Genomic DNA, 24,890 nt, shown 5'->3' on the forward strand with positions numbered 1-24,890 from the left:
CTGTTTTCGAGCGTTATTGTAACATCTGAGAAGACGCCAGCAGGAGAAACAGCTAATCAGTCGTGTGAGGAAAGCGTTCGCTACGTCAGAACTGATTCGACAAATGTGTTTCCGGCTCCACTTATTTGCATTTTTCGAAAAAAGTCAAAAACCACCAGCGTGAAAACTTTTTTTGTGAAATTTAGTCAGTTAAATCAAGTTTTGCCGTTTCCATCAACCTTTTATAATGAAATATTTCGACATGCGCTTTGAAAAAGGTTGCTGTTTTTTTTTTTTTGTCCAATCTAAAAGATGTCACAGTGGAGTAAAATCAAGTCAAAATGTTCGGTTGATGGATGTATTAACCCACAAACGTTCTTACACTGTCCTCCAACATGCTACAAAAATGGCTGAACGGAAAGAAGGGGGGGGGGGGGGTTAAAGTGCCTTCTTTTCATTTAAAGAGACAGAACCAAAACGAGTTGCTCTCAAATGCACCTCAGAACAGGGATAAAAAGGAGGAACGTGGGGGTAAATTAATGAGGAATTCAGACCAAAGCATTGAAATTCCACTTATATAGACCGTACCTGAATGATTTGAATGTTAAAAGGAAGGATTTAAAAGCATGATATGTCAACTTTAAAGCTGCCCACATTGTCAGCAGATCTAATGCTGGTGGGGAGAGTATTTCAATGCAAACTTAAGAAGGCTGTGGACAACACGTCCTAATCACAATCTGATAAGATTTGAAAATCTTTTACAGGACAGTCTGAAAATATTGCCAAGACTACATACGGGATGCAGATGATATTCAACCAAAGGAGTGCCCACTGAAAGTTAATGCAGGCTCCGCCAAAACACGAGGCTGCGAGAACAACAAAATCTTTCTGGCCAGGACATTTCATTCCTTGCAAGAACTCTAGGGAAGAACTCTCAGGAATTCGTCATATATCGCTCCCACTGCAGCATTTGCATAACATACACAAAAAAAAAAATTGTTCTGCCTTGATGATGTATCAAGAACAAGCTGCAAGAAAAAACAAAAAACAAAACGAAACGTAAGAACAGAATCACTTTATTTTGTTCTCAAAGTCCTGGGAGAGAAGGAATACATTTTCACTTCTTGCAAAGTATGTATGGGCCTTTATGCAACCAGGGTTTTTGCAGCTTTTTATTTTTCTATACTTAATCAGAGTTTAGGTTGATTTACACAAAGAAACCAATTAAAGGTGGAAAATGTCTTACTTTTACAGAGATGCACAGTTTATAAAAAACATTTTTAAACAGCATCTGTAAAAGCTGTGATCAGTGTTTATAAGCATTGCTTTAAATGATAATTACACACATTGTTTATTTTTAGCAGGATTTGTATCCTTTCAGCCATTACAATTAGAACTTGAAGAGCAGTGTACTATTCAATAAAGTTTATATTTCAGCTGCATAAGTACTCAGGTCAGGTCTGCACATGAGTAGGTGGAGGCTCTAACAAGATGAGTAGTGTCAGATGGCTGGATCAATAAACATATTAGCAAAACTGTCTGTGCTTCCTCTGACTGACACACACACACACACACACGCACACATGCACACACACGTTAAATAGCTGCTGACAGCTCTGCTCCGCCAGCATCTCGGAAGATAAATAACCCACAGCTAGAGCCCCCCCATCTTACACTCTTCTTGTGCACTCACGCAGTTGGACATAAGAGCACAAGAGCTGATGTGTAAGCCTACACCTGTCTATCTTATCTGCTCTGCTTACCACCTAGAAATGCTGCGTTTGTCATGGAGCCATGCATCCTATGAAAATGTTTGAGCACAGAGCTCTAAAAGATTCACTCCAGGAAGCCAAGCATATCCTTCCTACCTTATATAAAAATATATATATATTTTTTTTTTTTCAAAAACTGTTGTAATGCTGTTACAACTTTTATCCTATAGGTCAATGAATCCCTAAAAACATTCTAAACAATATCTTATCAGTTTTTGGTACAGTTGATTAATCTACCCAGTAACCTTAATCCTTTTCAGTTAAACTGATTTAGTTATGCCATCTCCTTTTTTTTGTCATCACCTTCTTAAATAATGGCCCAAGTAATATTTTTGCCAAAAGTTATGTTTTTATCTAAATTTATTTAAAATATTGATATAATATTGTGTGTATTCTCTGAAAAACCTGAAAAAAATTACATAGGCCATTATTTTAGGAAGGTGACAATGTGAAGGTCTGCAAGGATCGGTGGGGCAAGTGAGACAAGTTTCTTTTGTCTTTAAACAGTTTTCCTGAACTGATAAAAAATTATCTATATAGTACCTTTCACAGAAAAAAAAAAATCACAAAGTGCTTCATGAAACACAAACAAAACAAAATAAACATCACAATTAACTAAAAGCCTGTCTGGTCAAATATGTTTTTAGCTGCATTTTGAAATCATCATTGGGGTCTAATTGGCAAAGAAACTAGAAAAAAAATAAAATTTTTGGTAAGTTTTTGATCCTGAGAACAACAAACAATGATATAGCAGATAACTGTCTACAGAAGAAAATATTCTCTATACACAGACTGAAAAAAATAATCATGTATGAGAATGATGCTTTAAAACGTCTTCTGAAACGTCTAAATTTGTCATCTAAACTGCAAGGCCATCATATTTTTATACTTTTTTTTAAATATTCCTCCAGGTAATTAAAATATCTTAGTATATATGGTATAGTAAAGAGTGGAAAAAAATGGATAAAGTGAGAATCTATCTTACAAATCATGTTAATATTTTCTCTTTTTATTTCATTATGAGTAGTTAGGTGATATGGTAATACCTTATTTGGAGCGTTAAACTGTATTTAAATCAATGGCTTTAAATACTGCCATTAAAGACAGATGTGAGGTTAGTAAAAGCCCTTTACAGATCAATTAAAATTGTTTTATGATTGGGTTTAGAATTATACTTCTTAAGTATTAAAGCTAATTTAATAACTGTAACATAAGAAGAGAGGAGCACAAGCTAAATCCAAATAAAATCAACTAGGCAGTTATGCAAGATTGAAATAACCATTGCTTAGAGACAATGTACCACATAAGAAGAAACTGTAAGCAAAAGCCAGGCTGGGTATTGTAGAGAGCCTGCTGCTCTATAGCATCACCTTTGTACTGGTTATCCAGATAGAAAGTTTACATTGTCCTGCAGCACCCAGTCAACTCTGGCAAGGCTATGATTCTGGAAGGCTGATAAAAAAACAAAAACAGATACCTTTAAAGATGGTATGTAGATTCTGAAACGCGACTAAAATCATAAACGTTTTGGTTTAGGTTTATGCTGTAATAACTACTGCCATAAATAAAAACAAATTCTATTAGAAGCAGGGGTTGGAGGTCTGCTAATAATAATTAAACAAACTATCAGTCTCACACTGTTTCATTAACTGAAACACCTTTTAATTTAAAAGGTTAACAGTAACAGCATCTCTCTTGTAATATGCAGTCCTTCTACATAAAAGCTTTTATTGTCTATTAAATTAAAGGAAGGAAAAAGAGGAAAATATAACTGATGGCCAAGAGCATATAATGGACAATATACACAATTGGACCATCAGTGTTTCCACATAAGCCCAAGTAAATTTAGACCCGCCCAGGAAGATCAATCCCAACCCCCCCCCCCCCCCCCACACACAGACACACACACTTAAAAAAAAAACTCACCATGACCAGCATCAGCAGTCTACTTCCACCTACAACGAGAGTGTAAAGCTGGTGTTTCAGAGCTAAATCAACTTTTTCCCATGACTGACTATTCTATCGGGTAGCTATCGGGGCCCATAAAGTCTGCGATGCGGAAAACACAGACAGAATCGCAGAATTTATAGTAAACTGTTAAATCCCGAATTTACCAAATGAGCAGAACTGCGGGGTGGTCGGTGCGCAAATGCCATCAAATTGAAATATGGGCGACGGCAAAGAGCTGATCACTTTTTTGACCAAACAAGTGCAGCAGCTAAAGGCCCCCCACATACTTGCAGACATGAGTCTAGGTACGCAAAGCTCTTGTTTTTAAGACCGCGGTCTCACAGTAATCTGCTCGGTGGGAAGAAGTCTTCCAATCAAACGGTTTTATACGTGACTCAGAGCTGAAGTGATGAGCTGCTCCAAGCAGTCGAGGACGCACAACGTCACAAACTAGGTGCTGATTAGCTTAACAAACATGCTACTATCCCCCCGCTTCATGCCACTGGCAGAACGTATGGGATATATATTGATTGAAATGTTGGCGATTGGTATGCTTAACTCTGAAGAATAAAACATTTGCTAACAGTCCCGAGGCTCACAGTATGCGCTCGGTACACCTGAGCAGACACGGCTGCGGAAACAAATTAAATTTAAATTGTGAGGAGCGTTTGGCTGACATTTTGTGATTTGGGCCGAAACGTTTGTAGTTGGGCAGGTTTTACGTTGTGTTTTGGGCTGAAAACAGTCATATCTGGCAACACAATGTAGTGCTGTGTCCATTCAATTAACTCAAAAGTCAAGCATAAGCATAAACAGATGCTTTGATTAATGTAAGGGCAGATGTCAAGCTGAACACTGACTGAGGTAAACATCCATACTAGGATAGGAGATGTAACAACAGCAGCTCATGACAACAAGGATCAGAACAAAGCAGTGGTTCCTTTCTGCTTGCAGGTTACCCAAGTTTCTTTTATTTGGCTGAGTTTCACTGCTCGGTTCTGCTCCTTGTACTCCCTAGCTGCCTTAGCTAACCCTCCCAGCATGAATGTTTAGTCTAGTGTTGACTTCAGTCCTGATGTTTCCAACAGAAATTATTGGTGTTGCTTCCGGCTAACTCCCTTTTGCTCAGTTGTCACTTCTTGTATTTGGAAAAGTCTGAATATCCATGCTGCACCAGCGACGTTGACCAAAGCCGTCTCCAAGTTGGCTATGAATGTAGTGACACCCCTCTCGGTAGTTTTGTAGCATGTTGCCTTTCTTATTGGTTTTATCAGCTGAATTGTGTGATTGACAAATTGAGATAAGAATAAGAGAAAGTTGGCAACTTTGAGGTAAAAAACAAAACCCAAAAAACAGCTTCCAGACCAGGGCGGGCACGGCCCCCCAATGCCTGTCTATGCCACCGGGGCTGCGCCCGAGTAAGTGGGAGCCTAGCCTAGGCAGACACAAGACATGAGCTCCAATATATGTGACATAGTCGAATTTGTAAGGTTATGTAGGGGTGTCAACAATAATCGATTCAGCGATGCATTGCAATGCGGGGCATGCACGATTCAGCATCGATGCGGCAACGTGCCATAATCGATTATGTCACTGTTTATTTTCTGGCCTGAAATGGACAAGTTGCGAAGTTTCAATTACTTCCGGGGGCATAACAACAACAATCAAGATGGCTGAGGCGGAGGGAGATGACCGCGATACACGGGTAGGCCTAATTAAAAATGCACCAAAAGCTTGGAAAGCAGATATCTGGGCACATTTCGGATTTTACGAAGTCAATGGGAAACTAGATAAGACTTTTGCGGTGTGTAAAACCTGCCACACTAAAATCAAGCACGTTGGCAATACAACGAACTTCACGAACCATGTTGATCGTTGGCATCCTGAGTTGGCTTCAACAACAACACAAAAAGTCGACACATCCCAGCCAAGAATTGATGAGTCGCTAGTGTCAACGTTGCCACAAAACTCCGAGAGAGCAAAGAGGATCACACGATCCGTGGCATGTTTCATAGCGAAGGACCTACGACCCTATTCTGTGGTAGAAAATGCGGGGTTTCGTCACATGCTTAAAACACTTGAGCCCCGGTATAAGCTACCGACAAGAGCTACCTTCACTGATTCTGCACTTCCCGCATTGTACAAAGAAACCAAAGCAAAGGTAATGGAATCAATGTGTAAAGCCAGTCGTGTAGCCATTACAAGTGACGCCTGGACTTCAGTTGCAACAGAGTCCTATGTAACTATAACGGCTCATTATATTAGCGAGGATTGGCAGATTGTATCACATGTGCTGCAGACGAGAGCAGTTTATGAGAGCCACACTGGTGCTCATATGGCAAGGCTACTCTTGGATGTTGTGGAGGAATGGCAGCTAACAGATAAAAGTGTTGTGCTGGTGACGGACAACGCCGCTAATATGATTTTTGCTGATGAAATTGGGAAGTTCCCTCATGTTAAATGCTTCGCGCATACGTTGAACCTCGCGGCGCAGCGGGCGCTTAAGCTACCGACGGTCTCTAGGCTTCTGGGCAGTGTCCGACGTGTCGCAGCATACTTCCACCGCAGCACAAAGGCAAAGCACCTGTTTGAAGAAAACCAGAAAGTTGTTCTTAAACTGACAAGTCCACTTAAACTGATAACAGATGTCGCCACAAGGTGGAATAGTGGTCTTGATATGATGGAGAGGTTTTTGCAACTGCAAGCTGCAGTGCATGCTACCCTGCTGTCGCCTGCCCTAAATGTAGATGAAGGTGACATCGTCACTCTCAGCAGAGCAGATCTGGCTAACGTGGAGGAAGCAGTGAAGACATTAAAACCAGTGAAGGATGCCACTGTTTTTATGTCAGAAGAGAGCAGTCCTACAGTCAGCCTCATTGCACCAGTATATGCCCAACTCCTCCAGAGCATGTCAGACACTATTGGAGACCAACCACTGATCCGCGATGTGAAGAATGCCATCAAAACAGATCTCCTTAAGAGGTACAATAGTGGGGCAGAGAAGAAGATCCTTCATACATCCTCTGCGCTGGATCCTCGCTTTAAGGGGTTACCTTTCCTGACAGAGGAGGAGAGATTGGATGTCTACGCAGGAGTGACTTCAGAGGCTGCATCCCTGGAGGTAATTTAATTTCTACTTGTAAAACTTATGGAATAACTTTCAATTAAATTGTAATAACAATGTAATGTTAAATAAGCAGCTACATAGTCAGTAAAATGTTAAGACTGAGAAAAATAGTTATATGTTGTGATGTGAGCTGCAGCATTGTCTGAGAAAGTGCTGCTAACTGCTGTTTTTTTGCTCTTATTTATTTTGTTCAAATACAGTATGAGAGCAGACGTAGGACAGAAGCAGATGAAGCGCCTGGCAGAACAGGAAGTTCAGGAACCAAGGAAGATTTGCTGTCCGTGGATGACAATGTGTCAGACTCAGCAGGCCCCTCTGCTCCCAAAAGAAGGGCCTCATCGCTGCTTGTGAGTTTGCTGGGACCTGCTTTCAATGCCATCAGTGAACCTGCAGTACAAAGTAAGACCGCCGATGCCATTGCTGAGGAGGAAATGGAATTGTACTGTAGATGCCCAGCTGTGCCTCTCTCTGAGGATCCCTTGGACTGGTGGCATCGCCATAAGGGCACATTTCCTCTCCTCTCTAGGTTGGCAAAGAGATACTTGTGCATCCCAGGGACAAGTGTGTCAGCAGAGAGAGTGTTCTCCACTGCAGGAGATGTTATCACTGCAAAAAGAAGCGCTCTCAAACCGGACCATGTCGATCAGCTTGTGTTCTTACACAAGAACCTTGAAATTCCCAAATGCTGAACAGTGAAAAGTTATGATGTAGGCTTAGGTCAAACTATATATTTCCTCACTCTGAAACGGATTGTTGATGATGGTGATGTTGAACTCAGACGGAAGAAGTTGTTTGCACAAATTTGGTAGTAGGCTAAGCCTACACACTTTATTTTTGGTTTACATTACAACGTATTTCACATCTTGATATGTTGATATATTTGTTGTATGCAGCTGATGTGATTGCCAGATAGTATTCTCATCTCAGGTATGTAATTCTCATTGTCTTAAAGCTGCTAAGATGTTGTTTTGTTGAGAATAGTTGCACTTGACTTTACTACTTGAAAAATGTTTGACAGTAATAAGTGGTTACTGTGTGTTGCACTGACTATTATTATTGCTGGGTGCCTGTATGGTTGTTGTTATAGTAGTGTGATTACTGATTAATGTTTGCACAGGAGTTCAGGAAGTGCCCTGTCTTAGAGCTGCTATTTTACTGTGTGTAAAAAAAACACTTATGGTCACTGCTGGAAAAAGTTGGCTGTTATTGCTCTATTTAATTTTAATTTAGGTTCTAAAGCAGAGAGAATGCCATATCCAGTATCCCTGTACCAATTTTATTTTATTTAACATTGACATTTATGTCAAAGATACAGACATAGCAGCCAATAAAATATGTTATTATCTGATTGCTTTTGTTGCCTCATGACTGATGAAAAATTTGCCTTGTTTGCAGTAGAATTTTGATGCATCGCAATGCATCGTAGAATCGAATTGAATCGAATCGTTACCTGGTGAATCGTAATCGAATCGAATCGTGAGGGCAGTGCCAATGCACACCCCTAAGGTTATCATTACACAATATTCACGGTAATTAGTTATCACTTGATATATGAGATTTCCACTGTGAGGAACGTTGGTGATTTAGAGACTGGCACCATGCTATGCTGTACCATACACAGCGACTCCGCACTGCCCACCAACACAAGCAAACTCTCAACCCATGGGAAACACTAGAACAGATAGTATTTTCTCTGCCTTGGTGGATTGTCAATATGTTTGAAAGTTTATGATTAGGGTGGCAAAATTCTAAGTTCTATATTTTCAATTGGAATTATGGGAATTAACAAGGCTTTATTGGGATGAATGGAAATAATCCTGCAATTTTAAACACTGAGCACTAGACCTTAACAGATACTTTAAAAATAAAAAAATATATAGAAATTTTAAGCTTGACCAATAAACCAGATTTTATGCAATTACACTTGTATATGCCATTTCTCAGTCACATATGCGTAGCACATTGCTTACTACAAGGGTATTGGAGGCCAGTTCCCTACAAGCACTGTGCATTCCTCCATTACATGTGTGGACGATTTCTAGAACCCTGGGCAACTGATGACAAATTTCTGGGCCCAGAGCGACAATTTATGTGTTGAATAGGTCTATTTTATAAAGGAAGCAAAATTGCTCCACAATTACCATAATTTCCACGAAAAGAGTCCCAAGCCTAACTCACCATAGAAAATTTCTGCTGAGATGCTAGAAATGTTCTGCCCATTTTTCAATCCCACTCGGGATTTATCATTTCACTCACTGATCACTAAAAAGAAAGATTTTTTTATGCAGTAATAAAACAGGATGACAAATCACAGTAGCTAGTATTATTTTAAGAAGGCTTAATAGGAACCTTTTTCGACCAATCTGTCTGTGTGATTTGATTGAATTGGACTAAGTGCATTGAGATGACATGTATTGTGAATTGGTGCTGTATGAATAAAATAACATTTAACTGAATTAATACAATAACAAAAATGGAAAATGCCCAAACCCCACAACCAAACACTCCATGTTCAGGATGCACAATATGTCGACATCATGATCGGCCAATGTTAGTAAAACTAGGCCGGTATTAACAACCAATGTTTATTTCCATCTAGTTGACCGTTATGCCTGTGTTTCAAAAGGGAGAGGAGAGGGGATTGGTCATGCAGTTTTTGTTTAGTCATGTGACAGTGAGGCACCACAGCCAGGGATTTTTAAATTAAGGTCGTTGGTAATCAGAAATAACCTCAATATCAATATAACTGTAGAATCACCAGATTCTACAAAGTTTAGTAGTGGTAATTTTTCAGGAGCAGGAGGTGTAGAAAGATACATTCTAATTTTATTCTTCACAGTTTTCCCATTACTCAGTATTTTGTGGTCCAACTGAGCTTTACTTGGTTTACCTCATCTTTGATTGATTTTTCACTAAAGACCAGTAAAGCTACTGGGGGTGTTACTTTAAGTGTTTGGCATTATAGAAAATGCTCCACCAGCAGTCTGTGAAAGCTTGGGTGTTAATTAAATGGCAGTATATACTGTAGAACTTCTCCTGAACAAGAATAACACATTTGAAAACCTCTTTAGTGAAAGCCAAATATCGACTGTACTGTCGGTGAAAGTTCACTCTTAAGACCAACGTCTCATCAAATAGAAATTATAAACGCTGTCAGTAAGCTTGACGCTCTGAAGAACACAGGCATGTCATTAAAATTTTAAAAAGGGCTTCTAAGATTCTTGGCTTTTTTGCTTTTCAGTCATGAAGACCTTTGATACTTGCACCAGAAAGGACAAGACTGGGGTTACGTCTCTGCAAGCCTACAGGTCAAAAGTTCACGAGATCACAGCAAACTCACACTTTTACCCGTCCAAAGCAGATGGAGATTGACAAAAATCTCAAACTGTATGTGTGGTAATTAAAACAAAGCAAAGGACAAGCAGATTACAGAATCAGCTGATGCATCTGAAGAGCTTTAGATGTCTAAGACAACAGTGAAAGCACATAGCAAGAGCCACTGTTAGCAGTGGAAGGATGGAAAGGAGGAAGCATTTTTAAGAGCAAGCACTGTTGGTGGTATATAAGCATCTCTGTGTGAGCAGCAGGATTCAATAGGTAGTTTGATAACACCCTTGACTCAGCCGAGGAAATAATAACCATCTGTGATAGGCCTATCATCTGAGTGCAGGTGGTAATGCACCAACATCCGTGCCCAGACAGGGAAGGCAGCACTATAAAGAAATGTAATCAAAAAATTAAACACACATATAGTGTGTGTGATATATATATGTGAGTGTGTCCGAGGGGAGAAACATTGTAAAATATAGATGCATTACATGACTAAAAGCATGTGGTTACCCAAAGGCAATTGAGATGAGCAATGTTTAGTGTCAACCCTTAAAATTCACCCCAACACACCTAAAAACGTGTGGAAAAGGCATATCCAAATTCAGTTAGATTCAGTTCTACAACCCTTTGGAGCACATGCAAAAGCCTGGTCTCTTTCTAAAGGCAACACTGAACATTTAACTTAATCAGTCAAACGTATTAAAACTTTAACTATTTTGTAGTTATTGAAGTTGGATTACACCTCTTTTCTCTTGTCTGGACTTTTTGTTTTACATAACTATATTTGGAGGGGCTAAATATCTGAACTTAGATATCAAATGAGACATTAAATAACTCTACAAGAAAGGAGTTTTTCTTCTATAGAAAATACATTGCATACCATGCAGTTTGGCTTTAGAAAAAACTATTCCACTGAGACTGCAAATAATTTATTACTGGAAAACATTAGATCCAAACTTGATAAAGGGGGTGTAGTGGGGGCTGTTTTCCTCGATTTCAAAAAAGCGTTTGATACTGTCAAACACGACATTCTGCTCAATAAATTGTATAAGCATATTTTTTTTACCCATTGTAATCCAGTGGTTAAAATCATATCTGGAAAATAAGAAGTGGTGTGTTAGGGTCAATAACCCTCCCTCTGACATGATAAATAACTGTATGGGTGTGTCACAAGATTCAACTTTGGGGCCCCTTTTATTTTACCTGACTCCGCCAGATAGATTTGCTCCGCATATCCATCTGGAAACCTTCCGTTGAAGTAATTTTGGGAAGGGGCGAAAATACTGGTCAGCTGATTGGCCTATGTTGGTGATAGACGGGCCAAATAAACCAATCAGATTCGTCGTCGCTCTGTTACGAGCGACGACGAAAACACAACCACAAGCCAAGCTACTCTTGCTGCTGCAAGTAAAGGCTCGTTAGCTCAGCAGAGAAATACTCTGTAATTCCGATAAAACTTGCTCGATAGCCACGCTAACGCTAGTTTCATCGGCTGAAGCCGCCATGTTCTTTAGACTGAACTGTGGCGCTTCCCGTTGCGTCACACCTCAACCCGCCTCAAAGCCAACGCTGATTGGACGTTCGTTTGGTGAACGGCTCCAAATTTTCTTTAACGGAGAGTATCCAGACTGATCTGCGAGTGAAACCTTGAAACCTCGCGAGATCAGGATGGTCTCACGAGGCTACCTTTTATTTACTTCATATATCAATGATTTGCCAGACGTCTGCCCATCTGCAACATGTCAAATGTATGCAGATGACACTATTATCTATCTACACTCAAAAACTAAAACTCAAGCTGCTATGGAACTATCATCTGCAATAGCATCTTTACAAAGTTGGTTAAACAATTCACGTTAGCATTTAAATCTTGATAAAAAAGTTTTTATGTACTTTACATAAACAAGGGACCATAACCACCAGTTATAGTAGCAGGTAATTACTAACAGTGGTACCTGTATAAATATTTAGGGATTGTGACTGATTTCAAAGTTACATTCAAATCACAAGTGAAAAAAGTAATAAATAAAATATAATTGAATCTAGTTACTTTCAGACACATGTTCAAAGACATATCTTAGATTTATAATTCTTTCACACATCCATTACCGTTTGACCAGTTGGATACAAGCCTGTAAACCACATTACAACCACTTAAGAGACAATACAAACAAACTCTCAAAACTCTTTACAAAAAAACAAACACCTACCATCATTATAATACTCTTTCAAAATATATATTTTTTAGTTGGGAGAATATGATTAAGTTTTGTGATATTATACTGGAGTATAGAACTCTTCATGCACTGGCTCCATCTCCTCTGCAAGAATATATCTATCTAAAAACAGTGCTGGCACTAGATCCTACAGCAGAGGGAACAGTGACGCCCCCTTAGGTGTATGAGCGCCACACACCTGGAACACTGTTGCCACGAAACTCAGGAACATCTCATCACTAAAAATCTACTCTCAATTAGTAATAAAGTGGCTCCTGGATAATAAAATCTACACATAAAATTCATATTAATCTCCTTTAATAATGTTTTACTAATTATGTGTTCTCTGTACTGTAGACACTGTCTTTATATATATATATATATATATATATATATATATATATATATATATATATATATATATATATATATATATATTTATATATATATAGTATGTCTGTAAATTCTTCTACTACATGTTTTTTTAACAAGTGTTGCTAATGTACATTTTCCACTAACTTCTCATTTTAATATACTTTGGATGTACCTTGTGTTTATGTATCTTTCCATGCTTTTACATCAACCTGCTATGGGACTAGATGAAAATTAGCCTGTATGGCTAAATCTGGCATCTTTACATGTTACTAGTGCTGGACGTTAATTCAATAACGACATATATCGATTGATGTATGGTTCAATATAAAAAACGGGGGTCAATAAAAAGTTCAATAAAAGAACAGTGCATTCTAGCCTATCGTGTAGGTTAATACTACAGTCATTGCATCCTCCCAACCAATCACAAACCCAGGAAAGCTCCCTCAGCCTTCAGAGAGTTCTGAGAGCACTTGTTCTTTTTTTCTTTTTTAACACTTACAGTTTTCGTAAAAAGTTGGTTGAATAAAGGGTTGTGTTTGAATCCATTTATTTAAAAATAGGTCATTAAGCAACAGCATAAAATGGCCAGGGCTGCACTTAAAATGTGTACTTAGAATTGTTTTGATAATTATCGATATCGATCAATATGATTTCTATTGAATCGATTTTTTTCTACATCGTCCAGCCCTACATGTTACCTTGTTGTGAGCATGTCAATGAATATGCACTGTCCCATTTTAAATAAATAAACACTAAACAAGTTCAAATTTGATAACAACGGCCCCAAAATGACTATTCGAGAGAGGTTTTGTTTGTGGTTATGTACAAACATTTTTCAAAGAAAACACCTCAATATATGAAGGTCAAAAGGCTGTAATTTCAGAATCCCTCAACATAAACTCATACAGCAAACAAAAAGTCCAAAACTTTGCAGAAGCAAGCAAAGCACCTCTCCATCCCCCATGTGCATGCACAGGTACACACAGGTACACAAATACTCGCCACCATGCTCTCAAAGACTCATTTATTTTCCTATTTTAAAATTGTATTTCCCAGCTAAACAATATATAAACAAACCGTAGCTGCACTTATTGGTCAAGGATGAAATTATCTCCCAAGTCTTCCTCCACCAAGTCTGCAAACAATGAGGACTCTTTTCGGTCTGGGCCTCTGAAGAGCTGCTCCCCCTTCTTTATTGGTGTCATGTGGTTTAGCTACTCATAACAAAAACCTATTGCCGTGATTCATTTGGAAAAAAAACTCCAAAAGACATTCGGTTAAGCTATATGCACAATTAGGCACAGAGGGGGCAGAACACCCCCCTGTTTTTGAAGCTGGTAATGTACAAAATTCAGTTCCCTTGAAATAATCTGTTTCCCTGTGGTCGGGAGCGCACAGCCAGAGAGGCAGTTTCTACAACAAATGTATTATTGAAGTAACTTAATTTCTTCCATTCATCATACAAAACCATTCATGTGAATTTGAAGATGTTTGCTCTTTCCCTATTAAAGTTACCTGGGGAAAAGCATATTTAAACCCGACTTTCTTGCTTTGAAATGATCTGTACCCCTCTATATCTTGAAGAGAGAGAGACCAATCATCTCATGTTCCGGGTTATTTCTCCCACTCATCAATCAAGACTGCTCCTGTGAATTTGAAAAAGCTACTAGAAATCTCCTTAATTTATCCAGCAATATGTTATATTTTACATTAGACACATACTTTAGAAAAACAGGTTAGAAAACGGATCTTTTCAGGAAGGTTAATTTTTTGTATCCAGCAGACCGAACTTTCAGCATTAAAAATAAACTCCATGAGTTCGAATGCATAATGTTTGGCAGACTGACTGGATTACCTGTCAGGTTAAACTATCGTTCAAGGGAACATGACTCATGGTGGAAAAGAACCTTTCATTCGGCACAAAAAGAAATACGACCCAAAGCAAAGAACCACATCAAAAACACTCTTATTTCACATGATCTGGAGCGATTACAGGTCGATGCAATTGAGATAATCGTCAATCAAACGAAGAGAAATTAGTCGCCATTTTGCATGCATTACTCGCCCTTTATTTTCTGGTTTAATTCCTTCAATTTGCTTTGAGTTTGTTTCAAACAAAATAGGGGTGGACAATAATTCAATGTCGATATATACTGTGATATAACTTTACTCAGTAAAGGTGACATGACATTTCCAATACTTTATTATACATTACAGTCTATGATTACAGCATTGGTCACTGACTGGTGTTTTGGGTTTGATGTAATTTTGTGTGTTTTATTTTTTAAAGCAAATTTTTGTAAAATGTTTTATTGGAGGAGTTTTATAAACATGGCAAAATAATTGTCATAAGAAACGAAGAAGTATATTGTGATATAAGTTTTGACTATATCGTCAAGCCCTGAAACTAAATTGTTTTTATGTGAGGTAATGTGTACACTAGAGAGACTGGAAAAACCTAAATAGGGCTTTTTCTGGAAAAGATAATCATTTAACCTGCCTTGTTTCACTAATTACACAAAAGACATGAACAAAAATGCAAATTCTATCGGGAAAAGGTTAGGCATCCCTACCCCCTAATGCTGAAATAACGTCAGTGAGAGGCTTCTTGTAGCCACCTACCAGCGTCTGACATTGAGCAACGTTTGTGTCCGTCGTCACTTTCAACAGATGGTTCTTGGAACAGCCTTCCACAGCACACAGTTAGATCAAGATCTGGGCTTTTCATTTTTTTCAATTTCTTAATTCTTACCCAGTGTTTGGTGGATTTGCTGGTATGTTTGTTGGTTATTGTCAAATTGTAGAATCTAGTTCTGTTTAAGTTTAATTTATTGGTTGTAAATTTTTCTCAGCGCACCATCAAATACCTGGACTTCTCTCTTGATTTTTTTTAGATGGTGAGCTTGTAAGGTCCAACTGCAGCAAAGCATTCCCAAACAATGGTGCTTCACAGCTGGTATGAGGTTCTATTCATTAAATACTACATTTGGTTTATGCCTGAACGTCTTTAAATCCTTCACCGGACTCATAAATTGCTTTAATCTTCTTTCTGAAAGTCTTAGGACAGCAAACCATCTTAGCATGGTCTCCACTCTAATTTCAACCAGTGAAAAAGATGAACCTAAGTTAAATTAATTAAAACAGTTAGGTAGAAGAGGCATGCGGCCTGCAGCTGTGTAAATATGCGACACACGAGCAAGAATGAAAATGGCTACCACAATCCATTACTTCTGCCTTAGTGTTAAAATTAACTTGGCTCCAATGCAGCAAAACTGACTTACAGTTCAATCAAATGCCTTACCAAACAAACTGACATGAGTAAAATTACCTAAGTTAAAACAGTGTCACCCCCGCCTCCACTCTGCATATTGTTGTCACCTCTGTGCTTCGTTGCACCTAATTCAAATAAATGAATCTTCTTGGTATCGGGTTAAGCAGAAGCCTTCCAAAAACTCATTTTAGGTGTGATTAAGTAGGTTAATATAAAGCACGACGGCTATGCCATTAGTCAACTGAACATGGCGTGTTCATTTAGGTTCTCAACTCACCAACAGCTACATCCTCTCAATTAAGCACCAGAATTAGGTTTGTTTGTAAAGGGAAAAAAAGACCAAAATAGAAAAGGACGGAACGCTTTCAATTTAAAGACAAGATTAACGATAATTAATAATTTGAATTCTGCAATGATCTGTTTTGTCTAATTACAACTAGGGTGTTCACGATTATTTGGAAGTTTGGTTTGTCTCAGAGTTTTATCATAGCTTATCATGGTGCCAAAACAAATCATGCTAGCTTTGCTGAGTAGACCAACTGTTATCGAATCAAAAACTAAATCTGTTTTGTTTTATTACCAGCGGGTGCTGTTACATATTTACAGCTGTAAGTCTGGGTCAGACTACAGCGTTCTCGTTACACAATATTTTGCTTAAGCAAAACGAAAGTGATAAGGATTGATCTGATCAAATATCAGCATCAGTCCACTCCTGATGTTATTCTTGAATTGAACGTCAGGCTGAGGCCACGATTCATCCACTGCTCTAGACTCCCATTTTACTGTGTTGATGCAGGTCCTCTGTCTGCTTTGGCTGATATTACTCTTAAAGGTGACCTTTTATACTTCCTTTAAACATGTAGGATAGGTCAATGGGCAAATTTAACTAATTCACTACATGTTTTGCACTAAAGTGTTCTCAGATAATGAGATTTCACCTCCACAGTTTTGCCTATTTTGAGTTCATTTAAAAAGCGCTGTTTTTATTTTATGCAAATAAGCTGTAGCTCACCGTGCCCGCCAACTCTAAGTTTACACTTGGACTTTATACCCATGGAAATCGCTGCCAGCAGATACACAACAACTACAGCCGTAGATCTTTGATCCTGAGTCAGAGCCAGAAGGAGAGCCTTCTGCACTAACAGCAAGGATCATCCCGGTGAAAACAAAATTAATTCAAACATACCATAATATCGCAGGACACTTCCCCGACGGCGGTGACAAGCTCACGCTCTGCTCTTTTATTTTTTGTTTGTTTTTAAGGCAGACGACACTCGTCCCTCTTTCAACAGCACAACTAGCTACTACATCAGCTGTTATGCTAACTTAGACAACTTTATTTGTCATTTTGTATGCACAGAGTGCGTACAGAACGAAATTTCGTTGCATACAGCTTGTAAATTGCAGTAAAATTAAATTACAGTATAAGGTGCAGCAGTGATTTAAAAGTAAACAATTTAAATGTAGTTTAAATTTAAATGTAACTTAACTTCCTTTGTCTACGCAGCCACCGTAATAACACCCTACATCCCCACATTTTTAATGATTCATTAAAAGCTGTAATGCATGACATGTCCGTGGACAGCTTTTGCTGTGAACAGGTCATCTAAAACTGGGACTTTGCCCTGAATTTGGGGACGTCTGACAGTGTAACAGTAGGCTATCAACTATGCTACTCAGTAAAATTCTTTTGGTAAATCCTGTTGAGTGCTGTCGGTAGTTTTGCATACAGTCCTTCCTCGGCAAATTTCCTGGCTGGGAGATTGCCACCAAAAGTAAAATAAAGCCAAACATCTGTGTTCTCTGTGAGAATTTACATGGACATGTGTTGTTTATTGCAGCCAACAACAGAACATTTGGCTGTTCCAGCAGCCATTGTGCAGCGCATACACTGGGGAAAAGAGGAAGTGGGGGGACGTACCAGGGCCGGGTGATAAATCAATTTAATCGATTAATTTGAATGTACAATTCTTTGAGAATTATTATTAGTATTATTATTATTAGTCTAACCAATGTTTAGGACCCGGAGAAAAACAACTTTTCCATAATTTGAGAATCACATGTGTAGCTGCGACCACTCCTTCCTGTTTCACAGTGTAAACATATTGATAAATCGGACGATTCTGTTCAACCACTCTCAAAGCAAAGTAAACCAAAATAAAATCTTTTTTGCTGTTTTATAATTAACAAGTGATTTAAAAATAAACATTTCCCCATACAGAGTCCCAGTCTGATACTTCATTAAAATTTATGAAATCAGTGCCATGTACTGTCATTAAAACTTGGTAGCTTTAAAACATTTTGAAACAACACTATTTCATCAGTGTTACACTTGCTTGCCATTGATGTCTATGATGCTGCAGTTTTACCTCGCTGCTTTTCTTTCTTGATCTATTTTCTCCCAGCAGGAGTTTTCTGCAGGACACCTCCAACATGCCGCTCCAACATTGGTTAGAGTAGCTGCTATGGTGTTCTGATAACAAATTACCTAAAGGTGGCCTGCAGGGTTTCAACAAATGTCTTCTGTTTTTTCCATAATTGTTTATATTTTGGCTTAAATATGACTTGTTAGACAAAACAAAAATAAGATGTGATTGTTATAACCTGGTTATGCTAAACATGGTTGACAAAATCACAGACAGTTCCCCAGCAACAATGACACCAACACCAGTCATTTAATTTATTTGGAGCCAGATTTCAATCCCTGTTCTTTGGTTTGCTCATACGTTTCTGCAACACCATCCCAAAAAAGAGCACTAAATGTTAATCAAAAGCAGCAAAAGCATAATTTTGGGCTGCACATTTTCAGGAAAATATTAAATTGCGATTCTATGCTGAAAGTAATAAAAGCACGCACGAATGGCCAAATATGGGATAAATATGCATGAATGCATAATCATTTAATTATTATTCCGTACCACATATTGCACCGATATGGTGTTAATGGCTGCAGTTTGACATAATGTGCAGCTCTAATATTGTTCATTTTTTCTGCATCTCAGGACACTTTTAACCAAAGTCTTAGCTTCTCAATTCAGATATTGACAGAGATATAATTACTTGCTGCTATTGGATTTGCTAAAAGTTTCCACTGTTCTGTTATGTAGTTATTAACAGGACAGTCGATTCGATTTGCCACTGAATCAGCTGCTCTTACAGCTGCGGCTCATTGTGCTTACTGCAGCAGTCAAACGTTATCATAGCTACGAGACGCACATATATGACTTCATTAAACCAAGTCAAGCTGCCCAGAAAATCATTAAAGGGGCAATTTCAGACATAACAGTGACACATTCAATTGTCAAGCAAATGTTTAAAAGGAGTGCAAAACTTAAAGTGGGATGACCAGAATACGTGTTAAAACAGGCTATATGTGCATTATGTTTTTGACCAATTTTGCATCAAGGAATGTAATGAACATATTTTTCACAAGGAAGTCTAATGTATTTAAGATTTATAATTCATCTGATACGTAAACCTACAAAGCCTAAATCAGCCAATCCCTTCCCTTTGCGCCACTGCACTTTAAATTAGCAGAAACTTCCCAGAACATAGTGTGGTTAAAACAGACCAGGCGGGAAAACATATTACATGCTGCCTTTGTGACCGCACACAGTTGGAGCAATTAAAGAGCAGCACAGATGAAGATCGTGCAGAAGAGGTTGATTCATTATCTGGGGACAGTTTTTATTTTCTGGATATGGCGGCTATAATGTACTCATGGTCCATTAAGTTCAAGCAATTGGAAATGATCTCTCGCGTGTCCCCTGCATCTCAGACGACTTCATATTGCACGACTTTCCCTGGAGGTATCACATCCCCTACAGACCGCACAGGCCAATAGCAGCGAGGGGAGGCTCTCTCGCAAATGGATATGAAGGCAATACGATGAACACAAGCTGCAGCTAAACACCATCTGAAGCACTCAAGGACCCACAATTAGAGAAAAACGCATCTTCAAAGCTTTTGTGGCATTTATATGACATTTATATGACAGCTACTGAGAGTAAAGGGTGAAATGCTCCCATTGGGTCCCGGATTGCCCCTGCGGTTCTCATAGCAACTATAAAACTGAGTGCCCTTCAGTGTCCAATAGACTAGAGTAATCTTTAGAAAAAGTCTGAATTTGATTACTGAGCTTTAGCTTGTTTGGAAAAAACAAAAAAACAAAAACATGGAGTTTAGCTTTTTCTAATCGAATTTAGATGATTTCCACACGGTAAAAAAAAAATATAACCCAAGAGGCACCAATGAGAATCCACAGGGATTGCCAAAACCGTTTGGATAATCATCTCTGCTGTGTGGAGCTTGCTTGTCACTCTGCTGTCAAGATAAGGGAAAGAGAAAAAGGCTCACAGAGCTTTATATTTCTGTCGGCTTGGGAGGCGATGATGTGGAGGACTACAGTGACTACACCAAATAAAGCCAGAAGCCACAAAAACCACAGAGCTGTCTGCATTTCCTTCCACCCATTCATCCAGGGGACTAATCAGTCATAAGCCAGACGTGCTGCTGTAGTGCAGCAGAACTAAACCCAAGGCTCAGGGTTCCCTGCAGATGCTGGAGCCGCAGGATGATAATACAGAGCTTTTCTCCACAGGCCGGTGTACTCGTCTTGTACCTAGAATTGTATTAAGCAAACCTGGCTTTACCTCGTGCCCTGAAGTCTTACCCCAGGATTCTTTCGGCTTCACAGCCCATCAGCAGCAATTCTGAGGCGAACCGTTTCATCTACCCGAATAAGTTTGCTCTATGATTTTCCACCATCCGGCAAAGAAAACCGCTATGTTTGTCCTTTTTTGAATGCGCTTCTTTTCTACACTCATACCTGTAAACCTAGGGGGTAAACGCTCATATGCAAACTATGCACGGTTATGTATTTGTACCCATGAAGAAGTCATCTGCCACTTAAAAGCAGAGAATTTCCACTGTAAAGAAAAAAAAAATCAATCAAGACAAAGATAAATTTATACCAATCACATTATATATTACTGTATATGCTTTGGAACCATTTGTCTTGTAAATGAAGACATTTGTTGTGAATCTGTGCAATTTAAATAAAGGTAAATAAAATGTCATTGGAAAAAAATGACAAGATATAGTACAATGTGGTTTTACCAGATACAACAGATATTTAAGGGCACAATAAGTAAGATATTTACTGTAAAATCAACCAAAATCATTCTCATTTGTCACCCAGGATGGAAGTAACATTCCCTATAAACAATCGCTCCTCTCCATCAACATTGTCCAAGTCAAGTGTTTTCTTCTTTCAAACCTAGAGGTACGGTCCGGAACGACTTTGTTTCAGTGTGTAGCCCGCATTTACTTCCTGGTACCTGGGCCAATCACATTAGAGTATGAGAGTGCAGCATTTGGTATTTTATCTTGGCAAAAGAGCTACAGAGTTTCCAAAAATGGAAACCAGTAAAAAAATAGAAAATCGAAATAGTAAATCATATACCTATCCTGTGTAAGTAAAAATTCTATGGAGTTTCACAGCAACAACGGGCCGTTGAGTAAATGGCGGGTCTCTGTGAAAGGCATTGTATATGTGTTGTTCTGATTTTAACAACTAGATGTAATTATTACTGAAGTATAAGTATAAAAGGAAACTGCTAAGGATTTTGTGCTGACATTATTGTGTCTCGGAGAAGCTGTGTTTAAATTAACTGTGTATACCGAGATTAATTATTGTGTTTCTGATAAGATGATGTTGAATGACTGATGACCAACTAGTTTAGACCACCTCTATTAATAATGCCAGAATGTCTGCAATGAAAAGCAATTGTAGTGTCCCATCAATCTGGGAAGAGTGCTATTATAATTTCAAAATATCATCAAATGTATTACTGTTCACAAAAAAATACCTCAACAAGAGGCTAACATTTAAGACATTTGCTAATCTTCTCCATAGTTGAGATTCCCGCAAATCTATCCCAATGTAAGACTATAAAATGCTCAGTTAGCATGTTAAATATTGAGGTTTCTAGACAACTAGAGAACGACTGAAAAATGATGGCTTAGTTGGAAGACTTGATGGTGAATGCCTTTTCTCTTCAAAAACAAAACAGTAGCAAGATCCAGGTTTGCAGTTTCAACAGAAACACCTTACACAAATTTCTGAAACATCATTTGGACAGATTAGACCGTATTTAAGGTGTTTCATAAATTCCTTTCTTAGACACAAAATTAACTTTTACAATAATATTAGGCGAGTATGTTTCGGACTATAAGTGGTACCTTTTTCATAGTTTGGCCAATCCTGCGACTCATAGTCAGGTGTGACTTGTATATCAATTTTAAATGGTACATCACACTGACCAACATGAACCAAGTAGTAAACATTACCATCTATAGCCAAAAGGGGGCGCTCTAGGCTTGTGAAAGCTAAACGTTGCTCCTGTTCTACTTAAATAAATTGCCTTACCAGATTAAACATCAGTTTTTGGTCTTGGATTGTGTGAAATAATTTTTAAAATAAATGTGACTTATAGTCCTGTGCAATTTATATATGTTTTTTTTTCTTCTTTATGATGCATTTTTTTGACTGATGCGACTTCCGCAAAATACAGTAGCTATGAAAAGCTGAAGTATCTGCACGGTTTATCAAGATATGGCTGAAATGTTAAAGTACTCCAATGTTTTCTCTGCACTGTTGTCCATCTTCTGCTGCTACAGTCAGAGATTAATGGTTGAGATCAATGTGAAGCTACATAACATGATAGTTTTATTTAACTTTAATGTCTATACGATGGAGAGGATCTTTGAAAATTAATAATTCTGTCATTCTTTAATGTTTAAGCTTGGAACATTGTCTCATTAAAGAGAACAGGCCTGACAGCAAACATGTTGATATGCTCATCTTTTTACACTGCAGTTTAAAATCCTTGCAAACTTTAAGCATTGTTAAACGTTTGAACATGAAAGAATGTTTTTTAAATACATTTGGATTTTTATATTAAGTTTTAACGGTAAAATATATATATACATTGACAGAATATTTATAATAAACTTAAAAATAAAATTTAATGGATTTCATTTATAACAGTAAAAAAATACAGGATAATGGCAACAAGAGGCAATAAAGGGACATTCAAAGGTGTGTAAACAGGATCGGGTCAAAAAATGTTTACAAGCAACTGGAGTGTAATTTCTAAAAACAGAATGTTATGATGGAGCTCATAAAAATCTGATAAGATAATCTTTATTTGTCACATTCACAATTATACAGCACAATGCATAGTGAAATGTGGTTCTGTGTTTTAATTTGCATCCAGGTGAAATAATCGTGATTAGTTGACTACATGGGAAAAATAATTGATAGATTAGTCGACTATTAAAATAATTTTTAGTTGCAGCCCTAATAACTATAAAAGCTTGTGAACCATTAGATACACTTTGTTGTTCACACACAACCTCTCCATTTTGGTTTTTGCTTTTGGTTTAATTGATAATGGCAAAGCAGTATCGGTTTTGTGTTTTTGTACATTTGAGTTTAGATTTAAAGAATTTACCAGATCTATTCTGGGAAACACTTTAACTGTGCACTTTCTTTTCACCATGACCATGTACCACCACTACCAACTTAGACTATTATGACATACATTTATAGTAGAGAAATAACTGCATGCAAATACGAACAGCACCACAAGTATGCAAAGTGAAACCTTAAACATTATAAAACTTGTCTAAAAGGAATAAAGACACATGAAAAAATATTCTTCTATGGGTTTTGGCCATGTGTCTGACAAGGTTTGTGTGCTGCGATGTATCATTATTGTTCAGCACGGGTGCTAATTTATTCAGTAAAGGTTCTGTGTCTCCATTTATTCATTTAAATGACTGACAGCCACGAAAGGACAATAATGCCTGCTGGTGAGTGCTCAGATTATTTAAAACAGGCTCACAGCTGTCAGACCAGCATTTGTGTCTCTTTTCTAGCTTAGAAGACTAGCTGGCTGGTTCTGTAACCCTAACGACCATACGGAGATGCAGTCACGTAGATGACAGTGACGAGCTTGTTACTGCTTTACGGTCCCTCATGTGTGTTTGCACTTTGGCTCTTACCTTGCGGCCATCACTCGCGTGGCAGTTGACGTTGAGCGGCGTAAGCAAGGCCATTAGCTTCTCCTCGTTTCCACTCCTGAAAATGTGCACAAATAAAGCACACATTAAATACAAAAATAAAATACACCACAAAGGTTTCAAAATAAAACAAGAAGGAAGGAAAATTGTTTTGGGAAAATGTTATAGGAACATGCACGGAAATGTTAAAGGTATGGTTTGAAGGCATCATGTCTTGCTAAAACATGCTAGAGTATTTATATAGTCTATAGGGATTGATGTTGATCTATGTTTTTAGTTTTTAAGGTCACTGCTCTGAAACTCAATTACCTAGTTTTCTTTTGGAAAAACATAAATAAGAGAGTGAAAAACGGTACACTGCAAAAATGGAACTAAAAGGAAGTCAAATTGTCTTGAAATTATTGTATTTTTCCTTAATTTAAGCAGGTAAATAAGATGATCTGCCAATGGAATAAGATTTTTGCACTTAAAATAGGAGCATTTCCTCTCTATCATCTTATTTCAAGTGCAAGATATCTAATTATCTTATTTTAGGGGTAAAAATACTCACTCCATTGGCAAATAGTCTGATTTACCTGCTTAAATCAAGGAAAAATACAATAATTTCAAGACAATTTGACTTACTTTTAGATCCCTTTTTGTAGTGTATGGTTTCAGATCAAAACAATCAACATTAGCCATACTCGTCAATATTGAAGGAATCACTTTTGTTGTTGACAATTGTGTTTGTTGAAATCAAAAAAACTTTTGACACAAGAAATCATAATTTCCTGCTAAAATAT

At 37.9% G+C, this 24,890-nt stretch overlaps 2 protein-coding genes across 2 annotated transcripts in view; one reads left to right on the forward strand and one right to left on the reverse strand.

Annotated features, from left to right (window-relative positions):
* tnksa (tankyrase, TRF1-interacting ankyrin-related ADP-ribose polymerase a) overlaps positions 1-24,890 on the reverse strand; it is a 182,576-nt gene that overhangs the window by 67,297 nt on the left and 90,389 nt on the right. Inside the window, exon 6 of the mRNA XM_012869429.3 lies at positions 24,091-24,166. Within this exon, the coding sequence (XP_012724883.2) occupies positions 24,091-24,166 (76 nt within the window). The remainder of the gene's footprint in view (positions 1-24,090; positions 24,167-24,890) is intronic.
* On the forward strand, positions 5,595-8,176 carry LOC118563917 (zinc finger BED domain-containing protein 1-like). Its single transcript, XM_036140134.1, has 2 exons — positions 5,595-6,822; positions 7,029-8,176. Exons 1-2 carry the CDS (start codon positions 5,767-5,769, stop codon positions 7,515-7,517), a joined length of 1,545 nt encoding a protein of 514 aa, XP_035996027.1. The 5' UTR covers positions 5,595-5,766; the 3' UTR covers positions 7,518-8,176.

The sequence above is a fragment of the Fundulus heteroclitus genome, chromosome 8 (assembly GCF_011125445.2).
Source record: "Fundulus heteroclitus isolate FHET01 chromosome 8, MU-UCD_Fhet_4.1, whole genome shotgun sequence".
Classification (NCBI taxonomy): Eukaryota; Metazoa; Chordata; class Actinopteri; order Cyprinodontiformes; family Fundulidae; genus Fundulus; species Fundulus heteroclitus.

Bases quoted from the DNA above. Each gene is read 5' to 3' on its own strand.
- LOC118563917 (XM_036140134.1), top strand. From the start codon at position 5,767: ATGCTTAAAACACTTGAGCCCCGGTATAAGCTACCGACAAGAGCTACC. The intron at 6,823-7,028 runs GTAATTTAATTT...GTTCAAATACAG, and splicing joins CAGAGGCTGCATCCCTGGAG to TATGAGAGCAGACGTAGGAC.